The sequence below is a fragment of the Festucalex cinctus genome, chromosome 13 (assembly GCF_051991245.1).
Source record: "Festucalex cinctus isolate MCC-2025b chromosome 13, RoL_Fcin_1.0, whole genome shotgun sequence".
NCBI lineage: Eukaryota > Metazoa > Chordata > Actinopteri > Syngnathiformes > Syngnathidae > Festucalex > Festucalex cinctus.
The window spans coordinates 11,677,318-11,703,063 of record NC_135423.1 but is presented as its reverse complement, the minus strand read 5'-3'; the positions used below and the strand labels follow the sequence as shown (position 1 = coordinate 11,703,063).

At 40.9% G+C, this 25,746-nt stretch overlaps 2 protein-coding genes across 14 annotated transcripts in view; one reads left to right on the top strand and one right to left on the bottom strand.

Annotated features, from left to right (window-relative positions):
- Positions 1 to 18,919, bottom strand: part of LOC144033090 (uncharacterized) — a 33,941-nt gene extending 15,022 nt beyond the window's left edge. For 12 of the 13 annotated variants that reach the window (XR_013287867.1, XM_077540901.1, XM_077540900.1 and 9 more), the window contains exons 1-16: positions 18,684 to 18,919; positions 17,975 to 18,198; positions 16,283 to 16,444; positions 15,741 to 15,920; positions 14,661 to 14,781; positions 14,492 to 14,569; positions 14,219 to 14,408; positions 13,951 to 14,113; positions 13,172 to 13,360; positions 12,893 to 13,067; positions 11,522 to 11,652; positions 11,114 to 11,290; positions 10,704 to 10,825; positions 10,470 to 10,627; positions 10,026 to 10,253; positions 8,815 to 9,153 (exon numbers count right to left, since the gene is read on the bottom strand). Coding sequence is in view for 12 of the 13 variants with exons in the window: in XM_077540901.1 (XP_077397027.1) it covers positions 8,815 to 9,153; positions 10,026 to 10,253; positions 10,470 to 10,627; positions 10,704 to 10,825; positions 11,114 to 11,290; positions 11,522 to 11,652; positions 12,893 to 13,067; positions 13,172 to 13,360; positions 13,951 to 14,113; positions 14,219 to 14,408; positions 14,492 to 14,569; positions 14,661 to 14,781; positions 15,741 to 15,920; positions 16,283 to 16,444; positions 17,975 to 18,198; positions 18,684 to 18,810 (2,764 nt within the window). In the remaining variant the exon portion in view is untranslated. Of the gene's footprint in view, positions 1 to 8,814; positions 9,154 to 10,025; positions 10,254 to 10,469; positions 10,628 to 10,703; positions 10,826 to 11,113; positions 11,291 to 11,521; positions 11,653 to 12,892; positions 13,068 to 13,171; positions 13,361 to 13,950; positions 14,114 to 14,218; positions 14,409 to 14,491; positions 14,627 to 14,660; positions 14,782 to 15,740; positions 15,921 to 16,282; positions 16,445 to 17,974; positions 18,199 to 18,683 lie in introns of those variants that run through there. The other variant, XM_077540910.1, reaches the window with a different exon arrangement.
- Positions 23 to 25,746, top strand: LOC144033092 (uncharacterized). Its single transcript, XM_077540912.1, has 5 exons — positions 23 to 295; positions 21,820 to 21,893; positions 22,017 to 22,084; positions 22,220 to 22,313; positions 23,813 to 25,746. Exons 1-5 carry the CDS (start codon positions 197 to 199, stop codon positions 24,549 to 24,551), a joined length of 1,074 nt encoding a protein of 357 aa, XP_077397038.1. The 5' UTR covers positions 23 to 196; the 3' UTR covers positions 24,552 to 25,746.

Here is a 25,746-nt window from a genome sequence, read left to right as displayed (position 1 = left end):
GACCGGTAGCGAGACTGGGAAAATCTAACATGGCGGCGCTCTGCTGCTAAAATAGAATTAGCTTTATATTTCTAATTAAACCCGAATTTAATGATTAGATAAATTCGATTTTTTTCTTTTCTAAGAAAGATCGGAAATATTATCCAGTGTGGACGACCTCGAACGTTTTATTGACGATCATTTTTATAGCTGCGCGATGGATGAGCCGGCGGCCAGTCGGGATAATCCTTCGAAAAAAAAAAGGAAAAATGACTCGTCAACAGACACGGACGATTTAGCAACCGCCGACGTATCGGTGAGTATGCTGGATTCCATAAATAAAAAACTTGACGTCCTCTGTCTTATCCGCGAGGACGTCAAAGAATTAAAGGCAAGTTTGGAATTCGTTAGCCAACAGGTAAGCGATCTCCAATGCGATAACTCCGAGCTACGCTCCTCTCTCGTCGCTGTCACAGCCGAGTTGGAGACGATTAAAAAGGAAAATAAAATGCTAAAGGAAACGGTCTTAGATGTTCAATCCCGTAGTATGCGGGAAAATCTAATATTCTCAGGTATATCCGAAAATTCTCCAGATAATCCAGAGGGTGAGATAAAAAAATTCATGACATCATCGCTAAAGATCCCACAGGAGACGGTAAATAATATCTCTTTTCACCGTGTACACCGGCTCGGAGCTCGTAAGGGCAATAAGCCCCGTCCTATTATTGCTAAGTTCGAACATTTTAAACATAAAGAATTGGTAAAAAGTAAAGGACGGGAGCTCAAAGGGACATCTTTCGGGATGAATGATCAATTCCCAAGAGAGATAAACGAGCGGCGAAAAGTACTGTTTCCTATCATGAAACAAAATAGACAGGAGGGTAAACGGACTTCGATGGTCGTTGATAAATTATATATCGACGGCCAGCTATTCCGAAACCCAACCTCGACCCCTTGGCTGTTCTAACTGACAATTGGTAGAGCCGAGCATTGTGTGATTATTTGACGTAGGTATATGTATATGTATGTGTATGTATATGTGTATATATGTATATATATGTATATGTATATGTATGTATATGTATGGATAATGGGTTACGAAATAGAATATGAATTTATATTATGCATAGGCTATAAAGTAATAATAATAATAATAATAATAATATAGAAATATATTCTTAAAAAAATAAATTAATAATAATAATAATAATCTCGCTTAGGTCACCATTTACTGGTGTATTGTTATGTTGAATCCCCCACAGATTTCCTTCACACTCACTTCCCCCCACGTTTCTTCACTATTATACTTATCTACTTGCTATCTCTCTCTTTATATAAATTATATAAATTGCCTAATTACTCTTTTGCTATCCTACAATATGTTAATATTAATAAGCAGCTTATATAGATGTATACATAAGACTGAGTCTATATTGCTTGTATGCAGAAATTAGCTCTGGTCTCCTGGAATGTGTGTGGCGCTCGCTCCCAGGCAAAAAGAATAAAAATTTTAGACCATCTCTCAAAATTTAAGGCAGATATTTGTCTCCTACAAGAAACCCACTTACAAAAATCAGAAGAAAAATTATTTATAGATAAAAATTTTAGTCAAGTTTACTCTGCCTCCTATAATAGTAGACAAAGAGGTGTCTCTATACTTATACATAAGAATTTATTCTTTACTCTAAATAATATAGTAACAGATTTAGAGGGCCGATATATTATTATCCAGGTAACTATATTTAATAAAGTATATACAATTGGTAATTTATATGCCCCAAATAATGATGACCCTGATTTTTTCCATGAATTTTTCTCTCGGTTACTCGATTTAGCAACAAATTCTACTATTATTATTGGAGGTGATTTTAACACGGTCTTGAACCCGTTAATAGATCGTTCTAATAATACGATATATACAAGGCGATTACGATCCGCTAAAGTAATAGATGAGTATATGGAGGATTTTGGCCTCAGCGATGGCTGGAGACTTCAAAACCCAACTAAGAAGGAATTTACTTTCTTCTCTGCTGTGCACCGATCATTCTCAAGAATTGATTTTTTCCTTACAAATAATTCTATTGTTGATAAAACTGCTATAAAAATACATTCTATAATTATAAGTGATCATGCACCAGTCTCCCTCACTCTACAAATTGACTCTACCTTTAAACCTCCCCCGATATGGCGTTTTAACATCTCATTACTGAAAGACGTAGAGTTTGATAAAATTATTAGAAGGGAGTGGGCAGATTTTTTGGAAATAAATGACTCTCCAAATATATCTCCATCTCTTCTCTGGGAAGCAGGGAAAGCGGTAATTAGAGGGAAAATTATATCATATTCAACTTATAAAAAGAAACAGGATCAAAAATTAGAAAAATACCTGGAAGATAAAATTAAACAACTAACGGATGAATATGTATTAAACCCAAATAATCAAATATGGATAGAACTACAGAATATAAAAATACAGTTAGATAACATGTTATCTAAAAAGACAGAGTTTATAATACAACAGTTGAGATATAATAATTTTGAACATAATAATAAATCAGGTAAATTCCTGGCAAATCAACTTCAACGGAATCGGGAAAAATCTCTTATAACGGCTATTAAAGATATAAATGGTGAATGCACACAATCACCAGAAGAAATTAACCATATTTTTTATAACTATTATCGAAATCTATACACAGAAATTAATAGACCTAACCCTGAATATATTGAGGAATTCCTAAACAGCTTAAATATACCTCAGTTATCTATTGAACATAAAGATATTCTCGATACCCCGCTTACTATAGATGAGTTGTATCGTGCTTTAGACAGTATGCCTAATGGCAGAGCACCTGGTCCAGACGGCTTTCCGGCTATATTTTTTAAACATTTCTGGTTAATGTTTGCTCCATTATTTCTAAGAGTAGTAACTGAAATTAAAAGTAAAGGTGATATACGTCAAGATATGAATATAGCAGCAATTAAACTTTTATTAAAGCCAGAAAAAGACCCTACCCTCCCGTCAAGTTACCGACCGATATCACTAATTAATACCGATATTAAAATTATCGCTAAGGCCTTGGCATCTCGATTAGAGACGGTAATCTCGACAATTATTCATAGTGATCAAACAGGTTTTATTAAAGGTCGTCATTCTACTAATAATATTAGGAGACTCTTTAACTTGATTAGTATGTCACAGCGGCATGATAAAAAGGCAGTTGTTATTTCGCTGGATGCAGAAAAAGCATTCGATAAAGTTAACTGGTCCTTCCTCTTTGCTGTCTTAAATAAATTCGGCTTCGGGGAGTCATTCATTCAATGGGTCTCAATATTATATGATTCTCCTAAAGCTACAGTTACTACTAATGGGATTACATCACAGAGTTTTACTTTACAAAGGGGAACAAGACAAGGGTGCCCAATTTCTCCTTTATTATTTGCTATATTTATTGAGCCGCTTGCATTAGCTATACGTCAGGATAGACGGATCCAAGGAATCCACTCCGGGACAATAGAACATAAAATTAATCTATATGCCGATGATATATTACTCTATTTAGAAGAACCTGCTATTTCGCTAGGGGAAGCATTTAAATTAATAACTAAATTCTCTCACTTATCAGATTACTCTATTAACTGGACAAAATCAACATTATTACCTATTACAGAAAATTCATGGAATCCTACAAGTCAGGATCCACACTACTCCTTTCCTACAGGTAATTTAAAATACTTAGGTGTTAAAATTTCACCTAAGTTAACTGAATTAACTTCTTTAAATTTTTCACCATTATTGGATAGTATCCGTAGTGACCTGGAACGCTGGAATAATCTTCCGATCTCTTTAATAGGACGGATAGCTACTATAAAAATGAAAGTTTTACCAAAGATTAATTATTTATTTTCAATGATTCCATTTAAACCTACGTCTAACTGGTTCCAATCGCTGGACTCTGCTATCATAAAATTCTATTGGAATAAAAAAAAAGCCAAAATTAGTCTATCTACTCTTCAGGAAAGTAAATCTAAAGGAGGTTTAGAGGCACCAAACTTTATGTACTATTATCTAGCTAATCAACTACAATATCTTGTGCTATGGACACAACCCAACAGAGATACTAACTGTTGGTTGGAATTGGAGCAGAAGGATTGTAATAATCTTAGACTGTCAGATTTACTCTTTATTACAAAATCAATAAGACGACATAATTGTTTTAAAAACCCAATGATAGCCGCCACCCTGACTGCCTGGTGGAAGGCATTAGAAATTACAAACTCCCAATTGGCGCCCTGTGGGCTCTCTCCCATTTGGCATAACCCCGACTTTCAACTTAATAATCAGTCGTTCCATTTAAGCCTATGGGAGCAGAAAGGAATTACACACCTTCATCATCTTTTCTCAGATAATAAGTTTATATCATATACAAACTTGGTCCAGAAATATGAAATAAAAAAGGGAAATTTCTTACATTATCTGCAAGTTAAAAATATGGTTAAGAAACAAATCCCAACACTTCAAGATACGCTCCAACTGCCTGTCTTAGCTAAAGATATTATAAAGCTTTCTCCAACAACAATAAAGAAAATATCAAAAATATATAAGTTATTTTTATACACAAATAAAACGTATTTACCGACTTTAAAATGGGAAAAAGACTTGTCTATAGTTCCGGAACCAGACTTTTGGACCCAAATCTGTGAAAATGTATTTAAAATGACCAAACAGACAAATTTGCAACTTATCCAATATAAGATACTTCATAGAACATATATTACACAATATATGATGAAAAAAATGGGACTCTCTGACTCCGACATTTGTCTCCAGTGCTCACAAAACACTGCCGATACTTATCTTCATGCTTTATGGTCATGTACTCCAGTGCTGCATTTCTGGACTAAAATCTTGGAAAAGCTCGCTGATATATTAAACTGTAGGCTTCCTTTATCTCCAAGACTGTGTTTACTAGGTGACTTAACAATAACTGAGCGACCATGTAAACAATCTCAATCTATATTTATAGCCCTTACTATTGCTAAAAAAATAATCCTTGTCAATTGGAAAAATAAACAATCTCTAAATATCGACCACTGGTTAAACTTACTAATAAATTATATCTCAATGGAAAAAATCTCTGCCTTAAATAAAAATCAAGTATCAAGATTTAAACAAATATGGTCTATGTACATAGAATATTTTAATCTCAATTTGGCAACTTAATCCTGCCAAGATTCTGCCTGTTAACGAGAGCCACCACATCGTTACAACTTCTGTTTTCGCTGCTCCTGTATTTGGTATTTTGTATCTGATTGTTTTTATTTTTATATAGTCAGGAACCTAGTTGCTGCTAGTGGGCTCGAGCATACCACACTATACGACACTATACTCAATAACTCCTTAAGATCTATTTCTAGTGGGCACTAAGCATCAACACTTGGTGTTACTGCATGCTAATTAGTCAATTTTCTTGACGCCGTCCCCTGTGGTCGGGCGGGGGTGGTTCTGCCCCCCCCCCCCCCCCCCCCCGTTGTCTGCTCGGTGGCGGTTGCGTCTTGGCCGCTCCCTGGGCCCCCTGTGGGGTGCGGTGTTGGGGTGCTTCCCCTGGTGCCCGGGGCGGTGCCGTCCCGGCGCGGTCCGCTGCTCCGTGCCCGGCGGCGCGGTTCGGGGTGGGTGGGCCTCCGGTGTGCCCCGTGGTTCCCTCTCCCCTCCCCCTTCCTCCCCCCCGTCGCCTCTCCCTCCTCGCCTCCTCCCGCCCATCCTCCTCTGCCTCCCGGTCCCTTTTCCCTTGTCGCCCTCCCTCCTCCTCTCCCCCCCCGCCTCCTGCCCTGCAGCCGCCCTTTCGCCTTCTTGTCGTCTTCTCCCCGCTTCCCCCGCCCCCCCCCCCCTTCCCTGTCTGCCCTGCGGCCCCTCCCCCTCCCTCTCCCTGGGCCTGGGGCTCCCTCCCCGGCCCGGGCATCGGGCTCCGGGGGCCGGGCGAGGGTTTGGGGCCTGCCCCGCTCCGGTATAACTCCTGGTGCCCCGGGCGGGCCCCGGTGGCTGGTGGGCTGTCCGGTAGCCCTGCTGCGCTGGCTGTCCGCCCATTGTGGTGCCGGGTGGATGAGGTGGGGGGCGGCGGGGGGTGGGGGTGCTGGGGGGCGGGCGTGCCACCTACACCCGCCGGGTTGGGTGAGGCCCCGCTGGTCGCTCCTCTTACTCACTTCACTAGCTTGCACTATACACTTTGTAAATATACACATAGGGCACACAACACATTTCTTGGTGGGGTGGGGAAGGGTGGAAACACCGTCTTCACCCTTCAACTCCCCTCCAATTTTAATGCACCTCACGTCCAAGGGGAGGGGTGAGTTGGGGCGGGGAGCCATCAGAGGGGATGGACTGCAGTGCCTGGCAGCGCTGTGGTCCCCCCCATTTGTGTCCCTGCCCCACCACTTTGTCCCTCCATTCCCTTTTTTAATGCACCACACATATACATATTCATTTTTTGGGGGGGGATACGGGTGTGTCGGAGTAGGGGAAATTTTTTCCCTCTGCTCCGACTCACCTGCTCCCAATTTTAATGCACCACACGCACACACTTGTATATACACTGGGTGGGGCCACATTCACGGTGTAAGGGTAGAGCTCGCCAGTCGGCGAGCTGGCGGACTCAGTAACAGGGTTAGGTGTCACTTGTACTCTGGCGTGACGACCGGGGCCTCTCCCCACCGGGCTCGGTGTTCTGGTGTCCCGCCTTCTCCCCTGGTGCTTCCTCCTCTGCTTCCCCCCTCCCGCCGCGGTGCAAATCTCGCGCGGCTGGAGGTGGGGTGGGCACATCTTCCCTCTCTGCGCTGCTGCCCGGTGCCGGTTTCCGGGGGGGGGTGGGGGGTTCTCGCGGGGGGCCGGGTTCGCGGGGGGGGGGGTGGCGGCCGTCGGGGGGGGGCGGCTTGTTTGGGGGGGGGGTGGAGGTATGGGTGGGTGGGGGGTTGGGTGCTGGGGGTCGGGGTGTGTTCGGGGGTTTGGGGGTCGGGGGTGGTGGGGCCTGGGTCGTGGTGGATGGCGGGTTTGGGTGGGGTGCGGGGGGGTCGTGGGGGGATGGGGGCTGGGGACCGGTGGGGCGCTGTGGGGGCCCGCTGGGCCTCGTTCTGCGGCCTTGGGCTCGGGGGTGTGGGCCGGGGCTGGGGCGGGGGTGTTCCGGGTATCTGGGTCGGCTCGCTGACCGGTGTCCGCTCGGGTGGCTTGGGGGTGGCCTTGGTGCTGCCGCGGCCTGGGGATTCCGGGGGGGGTGGGGGGGGGGGGGGGGTGCTCGCTTTGCTGGACCGCGGTTGACGGCTTCTCTCTTTGGTGGTGGTCCTTATGCATGCCAGATCCGTCGCACCAGCATCTACTGAAACTCAACAGAAGTACCCTCTCCCTCCCACAGCCCCTTGAATCAGTTGGTGCTGGTGTCTGTGGTTCTCACTTTTCTTTATCTATCCTTCCCTCCTTCCTCTCTTTAGTTTTTCCTCTGGTCACTTGAGATCTTAATTTATTAGAAGTATGAGGTTTCTGGGGTTGGCATAAGACTCCGGTTTTGTAACCACGCAGGAGGGGTCTTGTTGGTGCTGGACTTCACTTTGATGGATTGGATGTACTGGCTTCTATTGATCTCACTCTGCCTTATCGATCCTTCCCTCCTTCCTCTCTTTAGTTTTTCCTCTGGGCTCTTGAGATCTCGCTAAATTTGCTGGAATTTAGAGGCTTCCGGGGTTGGCGTAAGACTTTGATTTTGTAATCATGGGGAAGGCAGGAAGTGTTTGGTCGGTGCTGGATGTCACTTTGATTTACCTTTCTTTTCTCTTTATTTCTTTTTTTTCTGACCTTTTCTCTGGTCTCCTGACCATTTAAATCTCACGACTCTGGCAAGATTCTGAAGTACCTGGTTAAGGCGAAGGGTAATGGGATATTTATAAGGTTTTAGGTGAATGAATGAGTATAAATTTATACGTATTTGCACGCACGCACGCAAACGCACGCAAACGCACACACGCAAACGCACGCACGCACGCAAACGCACGCACGCAAACGCACGCACACATACACACACACACAAAAAAAAAAAAAAAAAAAAAAAAAAAAAAAAAAAAAAAAAAAAAAAGAACAGTAACTACAGTGGTCGTTTGACTTCCTTAAATATGATTTGCGGAGTTTGTCACTTTTTTATTTGCCACTGCCACCTTTGGCCTTAAGTGAAACTGCTGCCTCCGTGTCAAGCTTGTGCATTACGCGCATGCAAGTATCTGCGCTCGAATATTATTATTATTATTTTATTTTATTATTTTTTTAAGTTTGGGATGTGCTCGAAGCTGGCCTCTTTTTTCAGTTTCAATACCAATTGTGACAAAGTTAATGATTTTATTTATTTTCAGCTGTCAAACTATGATCCAAGTTAGCAATAGCATTTAGCATTAGTTTTAGCACATTAGCACAACCACTGGTCAACCCACTCACTAGCAATGTTCTTTTTCTTTTTTTTTTTCTTTTTCTTTTTAAACTCATGCAACAAATCCGAAGTTTCAATGACCTAACTCATCACTTATGCAGAATCCTTGTACGTCAGTACTGTACTTGCACAAAATTGCTAAGTACAGACTTGGGCAGTGGACTCCTAGAAGTAGCTATTTGTTTTCTTCATTCGAGCGGCAGCACATCGAAAGCTTGTTCATAACTCAAAATTTCGCTCTCAACCCAATACAAACAAACAAAAACAAAAAACAAAAAAAAGCAACCAAGTCTTGAAAATCTTGTCATTTGGAGCACTCAAGTCAAGGTACCACTGTATTTTAACGTACTCAGAAAAAAGTGGTCTCACTTACCTGTGACCGGATCTAGACTGATGCCGACAGTCAGCACGACGTTTCCAGTCCGAGGATCCAGCATTGGGTAGCCGATCTGGACAGGTTGTAGCAAACGGGTGATTGGGCATATATGTGTCTTTCCCAGTGGGTAGACCAGACCAGTTTGAGGCTGGATGGTCACAGCTAGAATAGGTACCGGGACCCCAGTGTCTGTGTCTGCCATGGGGGCACCTAACTGCAGTTTTTGACCTGGTCGGAGGCCTCTGAGCTGAATGCTGGGCAAAGGTTGGTTTGAGTGGCAGGAGGTCGGGTATGGAATGAAAGGAATAAGAGGACTTTCCCATTTCCTGTTGTCTCCTTGGATATAGGGGGGGAAAAAAGCTGTAGGTTACTTCATTAGAGCAGTGATTGGTGGGTTTTGAAGGCTGTCACAGCTTGATCTAGCTAGAATTTTGTAATACATACACATATCTTGCTAGAATAAAAAGATAAAGATAATAGCTGCAATTTTGCTTCGTCTCCCATTAGCAGTCTGTATTCCCTCCCAGATATAATGATAGACTTTAGTTCAGGTGTGTCCAAAATACGGCCCAGGGGCCATTTGCGGTCCGCCATACACTTTTTGGCGGCCCGCGGCAAATACTAAAAATAATTTTTCAATGCTGTTTGAAAAAAAAAAAAAAAAAAAAGGTGGGTTAAACATTTCTTGCTATGCAAAGACACAAATTTGCAGGTAATAATTCAGTCTCAAAAATAAAAATAGTTTCATCCACTTGTTGCTGAGTGTCAAGGTCCAATTTGTGAAAACATCACATTAGATTAATGGTTCTTTAGTGTGGTCAGTTGACGACCGATTGTTCTTGTTGTGGTTCAGAATGTCAAGTTGGGATCAGGTGCTGCTCAGTGGAGAGGCATATCTATTATAGTGGCACACAGGGGTCACTAATTGCCTTGTGACTGTTAGCAGTTTTCAATAAGTAACTGCACATTATATCAACAATTTATAATTGCTTCATTGATTTTTACCATGTTTAACTCATTCACTGCCATTGACGAAAAAAGACGTCAAATGATGCATTTTTTTTGCTGGTAATGTGTTAATAAATAACTTTTTAAAAAAATCAAAGTGGCCCTTGCAGCTTTCTATTTTTCTGTATGTGGCCCTCAGAGGAAAAAGTTTGGACACCCTTGCTTTAGTTCTTCAGTCCTACTACCTACATTTTAAATACCTGCACATAAATCAGTGGTGAACACCAAAGTAGAGCTTTCAGGGTCATAGGCAACATTTCCGGCAATGGGCAGAACATGGCCTGTCTGTGGATGCAAGAAAGAATCTGGAGGAACCGCCATCGTGTGACCACTACTCAGCAACATGTGGCTGTGAGCATTTGGTCTAATGAGGCCAGTGACTGCATCAAAATGAGCTGGGCAGCTGTCTCGCAGGGACCCATCAGAACCTGAAGAGACCATTAGGAACAATAAACTTTTTTTTAACATATACTGTATGTAAATAACATCAGCGAAGTGATAATTATGCTTTTACCTTGAATGTGCAAACTACTGACTGTACAACAAAAAGGTAATTGAGCTCAGGTGTTCTTGCAATACGCATGTTTACCAACAGATGGTACTGTTCCCTTATAATTCTCAAGTGAGAGTGAGAGAAAGCTCACCAAAGATGCTGTCTTTGCTCAGCACAGTGCCTGTGTCAGGACAGAGCAGCTTGGCCCCTATGCCTTCATCCAAGAGCCCCCAGGTCCCCTGGCGCTGGCATTCTGCTGATACCAGCACCCCCATCTCACCCACCAGGGACCTTAACCGCTGGCTCAAACTGAGGACAGAAGACTGTTAGTAATGAGAGCCTCAAAGCTACTGCGTAACTGAAAAGACGACTTAACGACTCGTACTTTTGATGACGCTGTCCATAAGACGTCTGGCGGATCTTGCCCAGTATTCTGGTGCATTCTCGCACTTGAGCTGTGAACACACTGTGGACCTTCTGCTGCGCCTGCTGCTCTCGCCTAAAAATCTGGCAGACGGCAAGTGGAAAATAATTACTATTGTAATGCTAAATAATAGATTGTGGTGGGAGACTGGTTGTGGCTCCCAGGAACAGGCATATGACTACTTATTTTATCTTAAATAAAGGTGGCAAAGTGTGATCAATAGATCACTCTAAGAGCATAAATAATAAAAATCGAAGCACAGCTTGCTGATCAATACGAGCTAATGAGTGACAGGGGGAGTCTCAGTCTTTCAATCTAAATCAACACATTTAACAAGCTAATAAGATCATATGTACTGTACGTCAGTAAACCTGAAGCTGACTGTGGAGCAGCGTCTTCAAGTGTGCAGCCAAAGACGTCCTGCGGACCACCTCTTTTTCCACCTCCTTCCTCGTCTTGTCGTAAACATCACCCGTGCTCTCCTCATCCACAAAGCGAGGCTGAAACAGCCTTAGTTTCTCAAGAACACCCTGGTAAAGCTCCTTGACCTACATTTACAAAACAAAAAACAACCAAATTATAGAAGGGTGCAATCAATAATGTTAAAAATGAGTCATAAAATGTGTAATGGGATAGAATGTCTCCCCCCACCATTGCTTGGACAAAACAAACTGATGCTCATACAGTAACAGCACAATATGGAATGATTTCAGGAGGTAGGCAAAGGTACCATATATACCACTAATTTATATCTTAGTATTGTACTGTATGTTTCACACCTCGGTGGTGAGCTGTCCCAGCTGAGAGGTGACCGAGACGCTGTGTTTGAGCAGCAGGTTGTAGAAAGTGCTGCTGCTGAAGGCCTCCAGATCTACCTGGTGTTCGTAATCCCAAAACTCCTCCGATGGCTCTGCTCCGAGACAAACACAAAGGTCTCAACTTCACCGAAGCCCACTAGAAACTGCAATTTCAGAAAAATGTCATGTCCAGACCTGAAATGTTCCCCTCAAAAACAAAATTAATCCATCACCACACCCAGAAAACTTGCCTCTTGTGAAGCTTCCGAGCAACTGCATTGTTTATATTGCATTACAAATAAATAAATACATGTATTATTATTATTATTATTATTATTATTAGGCGCCGGCACCCCCCGCGACCCTTGTGAGGAATAAGCGGTCAAGAAAATGGATGGATGGATGGATGGATTATTATTAATAATAATAGGCTTGAGAAAGTTCCTTAAATAGCTGCACTAATTGTATTATTTGAAGGAAAAAAGAAAAACAAAATTTTAAAAATACATTTTAAGAAAAGTGGTTCAGATGATGGATGGATGGATGGATGGATGGAGAAAGAATAATAATTTAAATATATACATATGTGGCAAAAAATATAAATAAATATGTATTTATACTTGATGAGGTACCTGATGAAGTTAGAAGCAAAAGTATCTTTCCTTATAAAAAAAAACACCAAAACAAACATAAACAGTATCTTTGCATCTCATGTGTTTTTAAATTGCTGCCGCAAAAATGATTTGAGTGTCACTGAAAAATGATCTGTCTTCACACACACGTCAAGAATGAGTTTTTAAATCGTTACATAAATTGAGATTCCTTTTAGTAGGGCAGTTTTTGCCTTTAAATGGAGAATACAACTCTACGTTACCCACAAATCAAGTGCGAAAGTGTGAAAATATAGGTTTGAAATGTAATGTAGCATTTTCAATGTATTTTTTGAATATCATTTATTTATCTAAGAATTGTACTGTACTTATTTTAAAGAAAACCATTTTGTATCAAAGTTTTTCTGTTCATGCTCTGGCTAGCATGTAAAAACCTAGAAAAACAAAGTAACTCAGGAGTAGTAGTTGACTGAATGGTTGTGTCCTGTCAAGTGAGGTCATTATCCCCCTGTTTTCATTTCCACAATGCACATGACCACGGGTGCATAACAGGAGACTTTAAGCTGTAATTGGTTGGGTGGGAGTGACTGTTACGTCAAAAGATGCAAAGCTGGGAAGTTATTACGTGTTTGTATAATGTTCATACATCAACATTCTGAGTGTTTCATGCAGGTGCACGTGGAGCAGAGGTTGCGTAACTTGCGCAACTTCATGATGTCCAAGTGTGTGTGTTTGTGTCCACCTGGTTGAATGGAAGTCAGCCTGATTGCAGCTTGTTGTTTTCTGTGAATTTTCATTTGCGAGACCACCCTTGAACCCTTTGATGCGTAATCCTCCATGTGATAGGCCATCTGCCGTGAGTGATACCGCGCTCTGATTGGCTTCTTCTCAGGCCACCCATACTCATGGAAAAGGATCTGAAACGTGAGTTGGATTTGCTTCCAAGAATCGTTTGCTTCCAAATCTGAAATTTTACCCCAAAGCCAAATAAGCCCAAAGTTTTTGTTAGATTTGTACCCACCAAGATTATCACGCATAAACACAAGATGAGGGCAGCTCCGAACAGAAGTCCTCCCGTCACCAGCCAGTCGGGACGCAGTAAGAGGTTTCCTCTCTTCCTGATGCCCACTCTTGTCATGTGACGTGGGATCGTTGAGAAGAAGGGCCCCGGCTCGTAACACTGGCCGCCCGCAGCCATCACCCGCACGTACTGGTGAGGGACATGAGTGGGGGTCAAATCAACAAAACCCACAGCAAGCAATGGGAGAACATGAAACCTTGAAAAGTGAGATTTGAAGACCAAACAGTGTTAATCATTGTGTTACTTTTTCCAAACAAGTAAACAGATTACAGTTACTCTTCAAATGTCCCTGATAGTTAACTGCATGCAAGCTAAATTTATTTATTTAGTTACTTTTAAAACATAGCAAATTTGTTCAGCGCAATCCTAAAGACTTTTTTTTAATGAAAATAATTCCACGTCAAAAAGTTTGTTGTCTTTATTTTATTTTCAAAGCAAACTTTCTTCTTGCAAGTCACTGTTTAAAAAAATCACTTCAAATTAAGTGGCAAAATTGGATGTTATTTTTATGTTAAGCAGGGTTGTCGGTATCTGCTAAATATAATTATTAAATTAACTTGTAATCTAATTTAGTTACTTTTTTAGCAAGTAACCAGTAAAGCAACTTAGTTACTTTTTAAAGTAAGTAATCAATACAGTAACCAAGTTACTCTTTCAAGTTAAATGTGGTAATACTGTTAATAGCAACACATATCCAGTTCTATGTTATATTTACTTACCATGCGTTTGTGCTGATGGCTGCTCAGTTTAAAAACATAAACTCCAGGCTGGTTAAAGACAATTGAGAAGAAGCTGGGAGGTGTCCAGGACAGAGTCAGCTCCTCTTTCAGTTTTCTCAATGCACCCCAGTCAAAATCGCTGTTTGTGTTGTACAGGTTGTCACTGACAAACAATGATGATAAAGAATCAAGTTTCATGGGGGTTTTTTTGTTTTGTTTTGTTTTGTTTTTTTAACAAAGGGTCACGTTTACCCGACTGGTTACTTACATATCATACTGAGGATAGTCACGGGTGGTGACGGTGAACAGTAGAACATCACCCAGGTGGAGACATGTTGTTGGGTTGAAAATTCCAGTGACACTTTCCCTTGATTCCCCCTTCTTACGATTATTTATGCTCCCACCATCACTGCTGCTATTTGCCATTATGCGCATGTCCAATGGGAGGACCGAAGCTTCTGAAAAGAATACAAAAGAATGAAAGAAAGTGCTACTGTTATTATGATGATAATAAATTCCGAAGTGTTTTGTCAGGTCGAACCATGTGGCGAAAGTGACAAAAAAAGTTGCTGAAGTTCCTCCGGGATGCCGCTGCCAAGGATGCCGAGAAATCCCGCTTCTACATTCACAGAGCACATAACAACAAAGGAAAACTTGAGACATACATAAAGAAACACAACAATGAGCAAAAGTGTTTGCGCCTGCCCAACCGCTTGTCTGAACAATGTAGACAGGACGTGAAGGGATGAGATGGTTGTCACACTGCATGCTCCCGTGGGAGTCCCACAGTTTAAAGAGCGTATGCAACACGGTGCCAGAGAAGGCCGACACCTGCACACAAACAGTAATATCAGTTCGCATTAGTAGGTCAACGAGACACTAGAGAGGCAAGTTTTCCAATGGAGGACCAAAACTGCCAAGATTAAAAATAAATACGTGAATAAATAGTAAATAAATAAATACAGATATAAAAAATGTCATTCAAAAATTAAATACAATAAATGGAAATAAAAAGAAATATGTCCATAAATAAATAAAACAAAAGTAAAAATTAATAATAATAATAATAATAATAATAATAATAATAATAATAATAATAATAATAATAATAATTTTCTCATTCTGATTGCTGTAGTAGCTTACAATAGTGTGCAACTAACTACTACAGCTTGAATTTTTATCATACCTCTCATTTTGGACACGCTGAGGACATTTAAAGGACAAAAATCACCAAAAATGTCCAGAAATATTCACCATAAATCAACCAAAACACATTTTCTCATTTTAATTGCTGTAGTAGCTTGCAATACTGTGCAACTAACTACTACAGCTCGAATTTTTATCATACTTCTCATTTTGGACACAAACGAGAGTCCAAAAAATATACCAAAAAATAACACATTTATTTTTATATTTATATTTTTATTGTTTTTCTAGCCAGGACAAAAAGAACGCCATACATTCCGTTATACACGTGAATTCATGTTGCACATATTCATCCAATTACCTTCCTTTTATTGCTCAACAGTGTATGAATGGATCACAACAGTGATAAATCGACTGCTAAGCGTAGTATGATCATCTCCTCCAGCCAGTGATGGCCAAGCGGAGAGCGTCATCACAAATCATATGAGTCAGGTGTGTGTCTTGACCTCCGTCAAACCCCTGAGACTGACTCACCAAATCACTTAGGTTCGATTGAACCCAGTTTAAGAACCCCTGAATTAATATGTCCTTCTATATGTTCATGTGAAAGCAGACATGTCTTTTTTTTTCTTTTTTTTTCTCACCTGACTGTCAGAACCCAATACCAGCTCCAGTTCTCCATTGGACTTGCACTGGAGTTTCAGCTCAGTTGCAAGCCTTTTCCTGCATAGCCCCCCACACGCAGCTCTTCCAGGAGGTTCTGTGCACACACACAGACCTAATTCTCCGTCGTAACCCTCATAGTCTTCTGCAGATGGACACACCTGAGGAAGAGATAACGACGATAAGAACTAATTTAGATTCACAATATCTCTCCGCTCGTATTCAAAAAGGATCATCAAGTGTTTTTAGCTGGGTGGAGGGTTCACTGTGTGACTGGGTGAAAGGTTATTTACACTGTGTGGGTGACGGTGACACAAATCGAGCAGTGAAAGCAGTACTAGATGACAATGTTAAACATTAAATGACACATTGTGTTTTGAAATTGTTAGCATTTCAGAATTAGTTCAAAATGGTGTTTATGCACTTTTTACATGTGTTTCCTGTCAAATAGAGGAAAGCCACAAAATGTAACTTTCTAGTTTTTGCATCCATGTACGTATATGTCTGTATGTTATCACATGACCTGTGTCCTGCAGTGAAGTGACCACTCATGTCGGTCCAGACAGTCTCCATGTTGAGCGCGTGTTTTTCCATCTCTGCAAATGTGGTACACTTTATGCACACACACATCTTCACTGTTGGCCGGTTGATAGTCGAGGGTACATTGGCACTGCCCGTCACTCCTCTGTGGAAAAGTCAATGGGGTGCTGTTATATAACAAGAAATACAATTCTAAAAGGTCATGTGGTGCTATTCTTCTTGTGCTTTCATGTTAGAGAAATCTAGTTGGAAGCTTTTTATGACTTTCCAGTGTATTGTACTTTCATTTACACACAATGACAGCTTCATTGGGAATGCTTTTAATAAAGTCATAAACATCCAATTATTCCCCATTTCATTGCAAGCTGAATCTGCCCGGTCTAACAATAATTAGGTAATAATTCCAACAAAAATTTTAATATAATTTGTCGGACTGGGCTTACAAGAAAACTATTTTTAATGACCTTTGTGACATCATAAAGCAGTGGTTCTTCAAATGCGGGTACGTGAAGTCACTCCAGGGTTGCATAGCAGCCCAGCAAGATCCTTTAAAAGTAATTATTAAATTGTGCAAATATTTCAGAAAAATATAAGTTCATAATAATGATTTTTTTATATTCATTAGGGTATTTAACTTCCATGAGTCTGGTAAACTTTTTCTACTAAACTCTCATGAGAATACATGGCAGCATGTTCTGTATCCTGTCAGCCCTTTTCATAATTTCTTTTTTTCATTAATTTATACCAGAGGTGTCCAAACTACGGCCCGGGGGCCATTTGCGGCCCGCCATACATATTTTTGGCGGCCTGCGCCAAACACTAAAAATCATTTTTCAATGCTGTTTATTTAAAAAAAAAAAAAAGAGGGTGGATTAAACATTTCTAGCTACGCAAAGACACAAATTTGCAGCTAATAATTCAGTTCCAGAAATAAAAATAGTTTCATCCACTTGTTTCTTAGTGTCAACGTCCAATTTGTGAAAACATCACATTAATTAATGGTTATTAATGAAAAAAATGTGAAAACATCACATTAATGGTTGTTAAGTGTGGTCAGTTGACGACCGATTGTTCTTGTGGTTCAGAATGTCAAGTTGGGATCAGCTGCTGCTCAGTGGAGAGGCATATCTATTATAGTGGCACACAGGGGTCACTATTTGGATGTGACTGTTAGCAGTTTTCAATAAGTAACTGTACGTTATATCAACAATTTATAAATTGCTTCATTGATTTTTACCATGTTTAACTTATTCACTGCCATTGACGGAAAAAGACGTTAAATTGTGCATTTTTTGCTGGTCTGGCAATGAATGTGTTAATAAATAACAAAAAATAAAAATAAAAATCAAAGTGGCCCTTGCAGCTTTCTATTTTTCTGTATGTGGCCCTCAGAGGAAAAGTTTGGACACCCCTGATTTATACACTAATGTATTTTTCAGTCCAATACCCATCTAGGAAATACAGTCAAATCCAATTCTCTATGAGTGCAACACTGAGACAGGAAACAAGACCCTGCTGTGTGGAAACCTGACCTACTCATCTTTCATCGAGATGCTACTGATTGTTCGGGTTAGCTACACTCTCAAATTATCGGAAACCTTGAAAGATGAAAGTTGGTATTGAGAATAAACAGAGGAGCTGAAGACACAATGTACATTTTCAGGTAGATTCTCACCTGAAAGTTCTGTCCCTCTCCTGGGCAGATGCAGGTGTCCTGGCCAGACAGAGGCTGCTGAGCCACAGGTCCACATGGGAGAAATGCGGACAGACCTGGTCTGGGACAGTAATGATGAGGAGGACACTTTAGACAGCTTTCTATTGATACACTGTCTACAGCAGGCCCATAAGTTCCCCTTGGACAAGGGATTGGAGTGGCGCTATCCTGTAGGCAGTAAAAACCTGACAGAAACAATACATATTTTTATTTAATAATATGGAGTTGTCATTTCATATGCACATTAAGCAAACAATCATCACGAAGAATTTGAGTTTTGATTGAAACTGTTAATTTGACTTTTAGTTGTGCAAATGCATTTTGGGGAAAAATATTGCACTGTGTTAATGGTGTGTTAAACACAATATGTACATTTTAAAATAAAATAAGCACGACTATCACGGAGAAATGCAGCAATATGGCAAGAACCCACACAAATAGTCTCCTAGCTCCACAAACAAAGATGTGGAGTGATCACATGTCAGAGTGGAATGAAATAAAATTAAAAATGGCATCACTCATTCATGTGAGATACTAGTTACATTCTTCTGTAGGTGCTGCTGTTTGATAATGTAACATGTAAAAAAATAAAAATAAAAAATAAAAATAAAAAAAATAATAATAATGTAACATGTAGAGGAGTAGTAGTATAAGACACATTCGAACATACCCGGTTGACAGGATGGCCTCTCTTGGACATCTTGGCTGATATTGCCTGCATAAACAGGATGCAGACTACAGGAAAGCAACAGCCACCAAAGACACCTCATGAAATTGTCACAGCATTCTTCCAGCATGGCAACGACTGTACAGTATATCGTTCAATACTTCCATCCAACTATCCATCCAAACAAACTTCTATTAATTGTAGCAGTGCACATTTGACAACGTGTCTGTTCATAGAAAGCAAAGGGAACATATGAGCTAACGTTTCATCATGACTTTCATTAGCATGCTGAATGATTTATAGGGCATCAGAGCTAAGGTGGCAGTGACAGTGCAAAGGGAGGCTACAAAGTATCACATTGCTCTATTTGTTCTTCTCAGCGCAACCATGGAACTGATTAATGATTTGGCTTGTGGATTTGCTTGAGAGCATCCTTTTATTTCTGAGGTTTTTACAAGATGGGGCCTTAAAAATTAAGCATCCATATATCCATCCTTTTTTTTTTTTTTGCTTGCTCTTTGATGATGACCTACAAAATAGCCGCGCTAGCAAAACTAAGTTAGCATTACACTGTAAACAAATGACATTAGCCAAAGTTGCTACGTTTGCATTGTAGCATGACTTATTCTTAGAGTGTTTATATAAAAATAATACTATCAGTTTTAAGTTGATGGTTTTTTTTTTTTAATTATTATTATTATTTAATGTGCAGTACAATAAATGAAAAATCAAAAGGAGGTGATAAACTTACCTGCTGGGCAAAAATGTTGCGAGTAATTGTGCCTTGCGTCTAAATCCTCTCAGGTGCTCTTTGCTTCTTCTGGGCTAGCCATATGCCCAGTTGTTGGCAAACGAGAAGTCCCCCGGGTGGTAGATTTTCCACCACACTTTTAGCAAAGCTCCTGAAACCCGAGGTAACGATAAATATTAAGCATGGGTCAAAATTACACAATATTGAGTATGCCACCACAGTCCCTTCAGAATAGGTTGAATGCTGAGCCACAATAACTTTCTTATCGTGATTTGCACGGGTGTACAACTAGACTCCATCACTCCGAGAGAGCTTTATTATTCTGCACCTCTAAGACAGCTAACTCAATGAGAAAAACAAAATATCAGAAACACCTCGTAGTACGGTGCATTCCATTATGACTTGTCATTAAACAAATAGTGTGTTCATTCGGACACCGTGTTTACTTACTAATAGTGACTACGGTCAAAGTTTGTGCTTTTCCCATTAGTGGCTGTTCTTTGCGTCACTGGATCGTCTTATCTGTAAAGGAAGTGTACAACTCTGAGAAGCTTGTCTATGCTTTCAGTTTAAAAAAAATAAATACAAATTTCCCCTTTCAGAGGTTTTTCCACAGAAATGTTTGATCTGCAAACAGCTGGAAATACCAGAGCTCAGGTTGTTGTTACCCTTTGCTCCATATCCAATGGCTTTTCATGTGTTTATTGCAGACACTTATAAAAGGATCTCGTTTAGAATTTCTTCAGGCATCTCAGTATGTGAGCATGTCACGTGAATGTTTTCATGAACAGGAATGCACAAATCGTCTGTGATTGTATTGACCAGACTTTGGACTACTGCTACAACCTAGTTAGTTCATCATGGCAGCCGTGGACTATGACCTTGAGGTGATGAGTCGTAGCTTACCTAAGACTCCACTTTCACCTACATAAACATGAGATATTGCTCTGACCATGATCTCGGATTTGGAGGTACTGACTCTCATCCCAAATGCTTCACACTCGGCTGAGGACCACTCCAGACAAAGTTGGAGATCACGGCTTGATGAAGCCAACAGGATCCGAAAAAATCAGAGAAGCAATACTGGGGCTACCCAGAACCCCTGAATTGGCCCCGAGTAGCTGTAACACATCATCCGGGACCACCGCCCCAGTCTGCCAATCCCGATACGCTGTCCTTGATGTCCACATGATGTTGCAGAGCCGTGTCAACCAGGACATCCCCAAAAGATCAAGAGCCTACTCAAATCTAAAAGAAAAAAAAAAAGAAAAAAAATCTTTGGACAACTTAAATTTGTTCAACCATTTGGGGCATATTCACTAAGAATGCGCTGATTTACCACACATGGCAATGGATTTGCGTCAAGAACATGGTTGTTATATTAACAGTTGCGAGAAAGATGACATTATCAGAAAGCGAGGTTGGACTGAGAGTAAGCGTTTATAGCGCCATTGAGCTGTACACAGCAGAGAGGACGACAACAACGTCCTTCATTCATAAAGTAAAATTATTGGTGCGATCGTTTTGGAAAAATATATTTTCAGAGGTTGGCGTGGCCGTACAGTATGCATCTGGCACATAAGAATGATCGTATAATGCCTCCCCGCCATTGCCGATCAGCCCGGGTTACGTTATGTGTCCTAAACTAACACGGAAATATTTCCCCCTCACGCTCTCTCTCTTTCTCTCCTCTCCGCGTGATCAGCCGCGCATGTTGTGCGGCAAATGGCATGCACTGCCGGAGATCGAGGTGCGTCAGGTTAATACATGCTTTCCAAAAACGTTATTTGCGTCACCCAAACGCGGTGTTGCTATTTGCGCTGGCGTTCTTGAATTAGACGCTGCATATCAATGAGTCTCATTTGCATTGGGGTGGGCATATTTTGCGTCAAATGTACGCAAATTACCTAATTTACGTATACGCGCAAATAACACCGGGGCACCGTGACGCAATCTGTTCGGCAGAGCACTTAGTGACGGATTTCCCCATCTGCGCGTGTTTAATGAATTAGGCGCTCGCAGATTGCTCCATTTTTGACGGTTAGCGCGGTGCAAAGGCGGCGCAAACCTTTAGTGAATAGGCCCCTTTGTGTTTTGTTTATCTTCCACCTCATTTATACATGGTGAAATAAATAATAGCTGTGTAGTCTTTCAATAACATCAGAATTGAAGGACTCTTGTTTTATCTTCATGCCTATCATAGTATTTAGGGATTTTTTTATCTGAAAGTGGCTTGACGTCATCGCCCTCAATCATCTTCGGTCCATAAAATGAAAGTTTTACAACAGTTCATCTGTGTGTGTAGTGTGTTTGCGTTTGTGCGCATGTGTGTGTATGTTGTGTTCCGTGTCATCCGTGTGACCCTCCACGTGTTGACTATTGACACAGGCGGCATCTGATAACAAGGCCTTTTATAAGGCGGACGGTGTGGAGAGGTCGCTCTATAGACCCTTGAAGCTCAGGTAATGATCACAAACTGTTTCTCTGACTTTCCTTGACTAAAAATGCAGAATGTATGAAGAATATAAATGCTAATTTACATGGCACAGTCATGGAATTGATGTACTGTATTCTATCCTCTGCAGAAAAGAAAACATGCGTTCAGAAAAAGTGATCTTCACCATTTGCACCTTTGCAATCATTGCAATTTCAGGTATTTTCCCAAAGTAATTCTCAATACATCACTGTGTATTTTGTATGTAATTTATATTATTGTTACACACAAGTATGTTCATTGTTTATCTCTGACACATTTACAAAAACAACATAAGAAATTATTTTCTTGCAGCTTTCCCACTCCATCGTGACACCAGAGAGGAGAGCTGGACTGATTCTGAGGCCAATCAGGCTCATCCCAAGTCAAAAATCACAAAAGAGGCAGAGTAAGTTGAGCTAATTGAGGACATTGTAAAAAACAGACTATTTTGCGCAACCAGTGTAAAATTGTCAACCTAATTGTTAGAAATAAATACAAGTTAAAATGGCACAAAATAAGAGGCAAAAATACTGCTAGTGCTACAACTAAATATGCACGACAAAAATAAGGTTCATGAATAGAGCAAATCTGAATAACGAATGAATGCTTCTTTGTGTCTGGATTAGATTTTACAGTGAACACTTAACACGTGGATGTCCTCTGAAAAGTTAATGAACAGTAAACATTATTTGCCAGGCGATGCCAGGGTACATGCCGTACTAGAATGAAGTGTAATTGCACATCCACTATAGTAGGTGGCACTGGCGCGCTCCTTGTCAGAGAGTGCAGACGGAGTATTGGGTCCTATGCAGTGGTGTACTCTCACTTTAGAGACAAATGGTACTATTTATAGTCACGACGGAGAGTTGAGGGTGGAAGCGTGAAATATTTTTTTCTTCCTGGTTTGGTATAACAAAAAAATAATTGAGAATCACTGACTATAAAAGTACAACAACGAAAAAAATAGAGTGGGATAACTCAGTTACTCTCATTATGCTGGAAAGTGAGTTTTATGGCTGTATAAAATCTGGGGTATGTGGTGATTATTATGGAAATTACCTCTCTCTCAATACTGTGGTTTTTCTCAGTTAAGTCCAAATATCTTAAATCTATCAATTTTTCATGAAAGATTAAAAATAGCACTAACATTCAGATGCGTGGTCACCCAAGCAAGCTGAACCACGGCTTACTTTCTGAGTCTCCGATCAATCTCTAGGCATCAATTTCTGTAATGTTTTTGCGAAATTGAAGTCTAAATTCATGGGCACGGCCAACTTGGAAATGGGAGTCGATGCAGTTGTTCCACTGATAAACCAGGAAAAGTTCTGAGAGTAATAATGGGCTGTTACTATATATCAAAATTGAAATTAAACCGTGATTTAGTTGTGTATTCATCTCAAAGATATGCTTTATTTCTATTAACTCATTAGCTCCCAAAAACGTATGAATACATCATATTTTAAATGTTTCAAGTGTCCCAAAGATGTACTTATACGTTTTTTGTTGGGGGTTTTTTATGCAAGAGCATAGAGAAGGCTTTGATGCAGTCTCTCTTATTGCAGAAAATGGTTGAGTGGCTGCAGAGTATAAGAGATCAACCAGGCCATGTTAAAACAGGCTGATTTACCCACAGTTCTAAGCAGAATTGTGAAAAACGATGAAACTTAGCTATGTTCTATTGATAATTGCTGCACAGCGGAAACAGATAGGAATATACTTTTTTTCCCTGATAAAAGAAGACTTTAATCTCTCTTTTGGTATGTTCCATATTTTTATAGCAATAGAACATAATATTTCACGGGACTTGAAAAATCTGTCAAAATCCAGGAAAACACTTAAGTGAAAATGGTTTGGAGTGAATGAGTTAATGTCTACACACTAAAACAGAGTGGTTATGTCCCACAGTAAAATCTACAAGAGTCACATCGACGACAGCGGCCTCTACAACCATGAAGAAGAGTACAACAAGAACCCAGTGTCGGAAGAGATGCAGCGCAAGATCGCCGTGGAGTCGGAGCGCCTTCGAGCCCGTCTGCGCCAGGAGCTGGCTGAACTTAGGGAGAGGCTGGCTCCGCCCTCAGCCCACCTCACCTCCACGCTGGCCAGCATGAGGGAACTCTTGGCCCCGCTCACCCAGCAGCTCCACAACAACACCCACGATCTGTGCCACCAGCTCCACGGTCTGGACCCGGATCCGGTCGTCCACCAGGGGGTGACACAAATGCTGGAGCAGAGTGCCTCCAAACTGGCTGACATCCTGGCTGACTTCATGGCTAAAACGGAACGCCCGTGGGAGATGAGCGAGTCAGAGGCGGGTAATACGGGAATCTGGCAGGGATTTAGTTCGAGGCTAGGATGGGAAGTGACTTCACTGAAGGCGGAGGCACAGAATCGTTTGGAGCGTCTTAAAGCGGAGCTCACCGAACAGCCTCTCAAGGCCACGATGGAGCGCTTCTGCCAGAATTCCGCACAGCAAAACCAAGCCTTCCAGGCCAGGATCGAGAAGCTATTCACATCAATGGAGGAGGAGCTGGAAGTCCAGCTCAGTCCTTCTCACTCTGAACATTCTACTGGCTCGTTGCAGGAGGACTTCTCCGTCAAACTGTCCACTCTCATCCAAGACATTTTGCATTCAGTGCAGTGACACGTCACTATAGACAATATACATGAGTTTATACTCATAAACCTGCTAAGTCAAAATGAACCCAAACTGGGGGAAATAGCTAACCTAGCGTTGGTTTCAATATAAACAGTGGTAATGCTGGCTATACTGGACTGTAAAATTTGACCCGGCATGTCGGGTCAAGATTTTGCTGCGACGTGGGGTTACCAGGTTATCAGTACAGCTGTGGTAAAAAAAAATAATTTAAAATTTTGTTACTTACATTTTATAATAATAAGAAATTTTCCGCTTACAGGGGTTGCCACAGTAAGTCACTAACATATGAGTGGCACAGTTTTTATGTTGGCTTTTCGCCCTAATTTTAATCCTTGTGTTTGACGTCAATGGTGTTACTAACTGAGGCATCAATGGTTTCTATGAACGACACATGAAATTGACTTCAACTTCTGCACACAAACCAATCCTACAGTAAATGGGGACTTCTGCCTGTCAATATCCAGTCATCAACTCAAAATTCTGCTAGGTCAAAATAATTAACCCAAACTTTGGTATAAGTAACACAATCTTCTCAAAATTCACAGCTAGTGGGTGAGGAAAACAACAAAGCTTCCTTTTTTTTTTAAGCATGTAGTGATGTGTGCCAGAACAGAAGAGTTCCAAGACTAAAAGACATACTTCAAATGCAAACTACAAGTTTTCCCCTTAATCTATCTTGGAGTCCAACACACTTTCCCAACCTTCTCGCTCTCATGCACTCCTGGAAGGATTCTTGCGGGATCCACCGCAGCGCTGCCATCATGGCTATCTTGATGTCACCCATGTCTCAAAACGGGTCCTCTTGATAAGCATTTGAAGAGGAAAATTGTGGTTTCCAGTTTGGGTTTGTCGACCAGTCCTGGAACTGGAAACGTCTCATGAGGGTTATGAGCTGAAAAGGGCGGGAAAGCCGTGCCATCACGGAATTACAATTATGGCTAAATCATTTTTCTTCAATGTTGTTTGTTTGTTTAGTTTTTTTAAAGTTTGATACTAAATCCTCGCGAGTTTATTCAGCATAGCAACCATGTAGATATGAGATATGTAATAAGATAGCAATTTATTGTATTATGTATATATGTACCTGGACCAGAGCATGAAGAAGAAACTATTTTTTGTCAATAATTGTTGTGAATATATTTTCTATACTACTGTAAATAAACTTTTGGAAACTGTACAA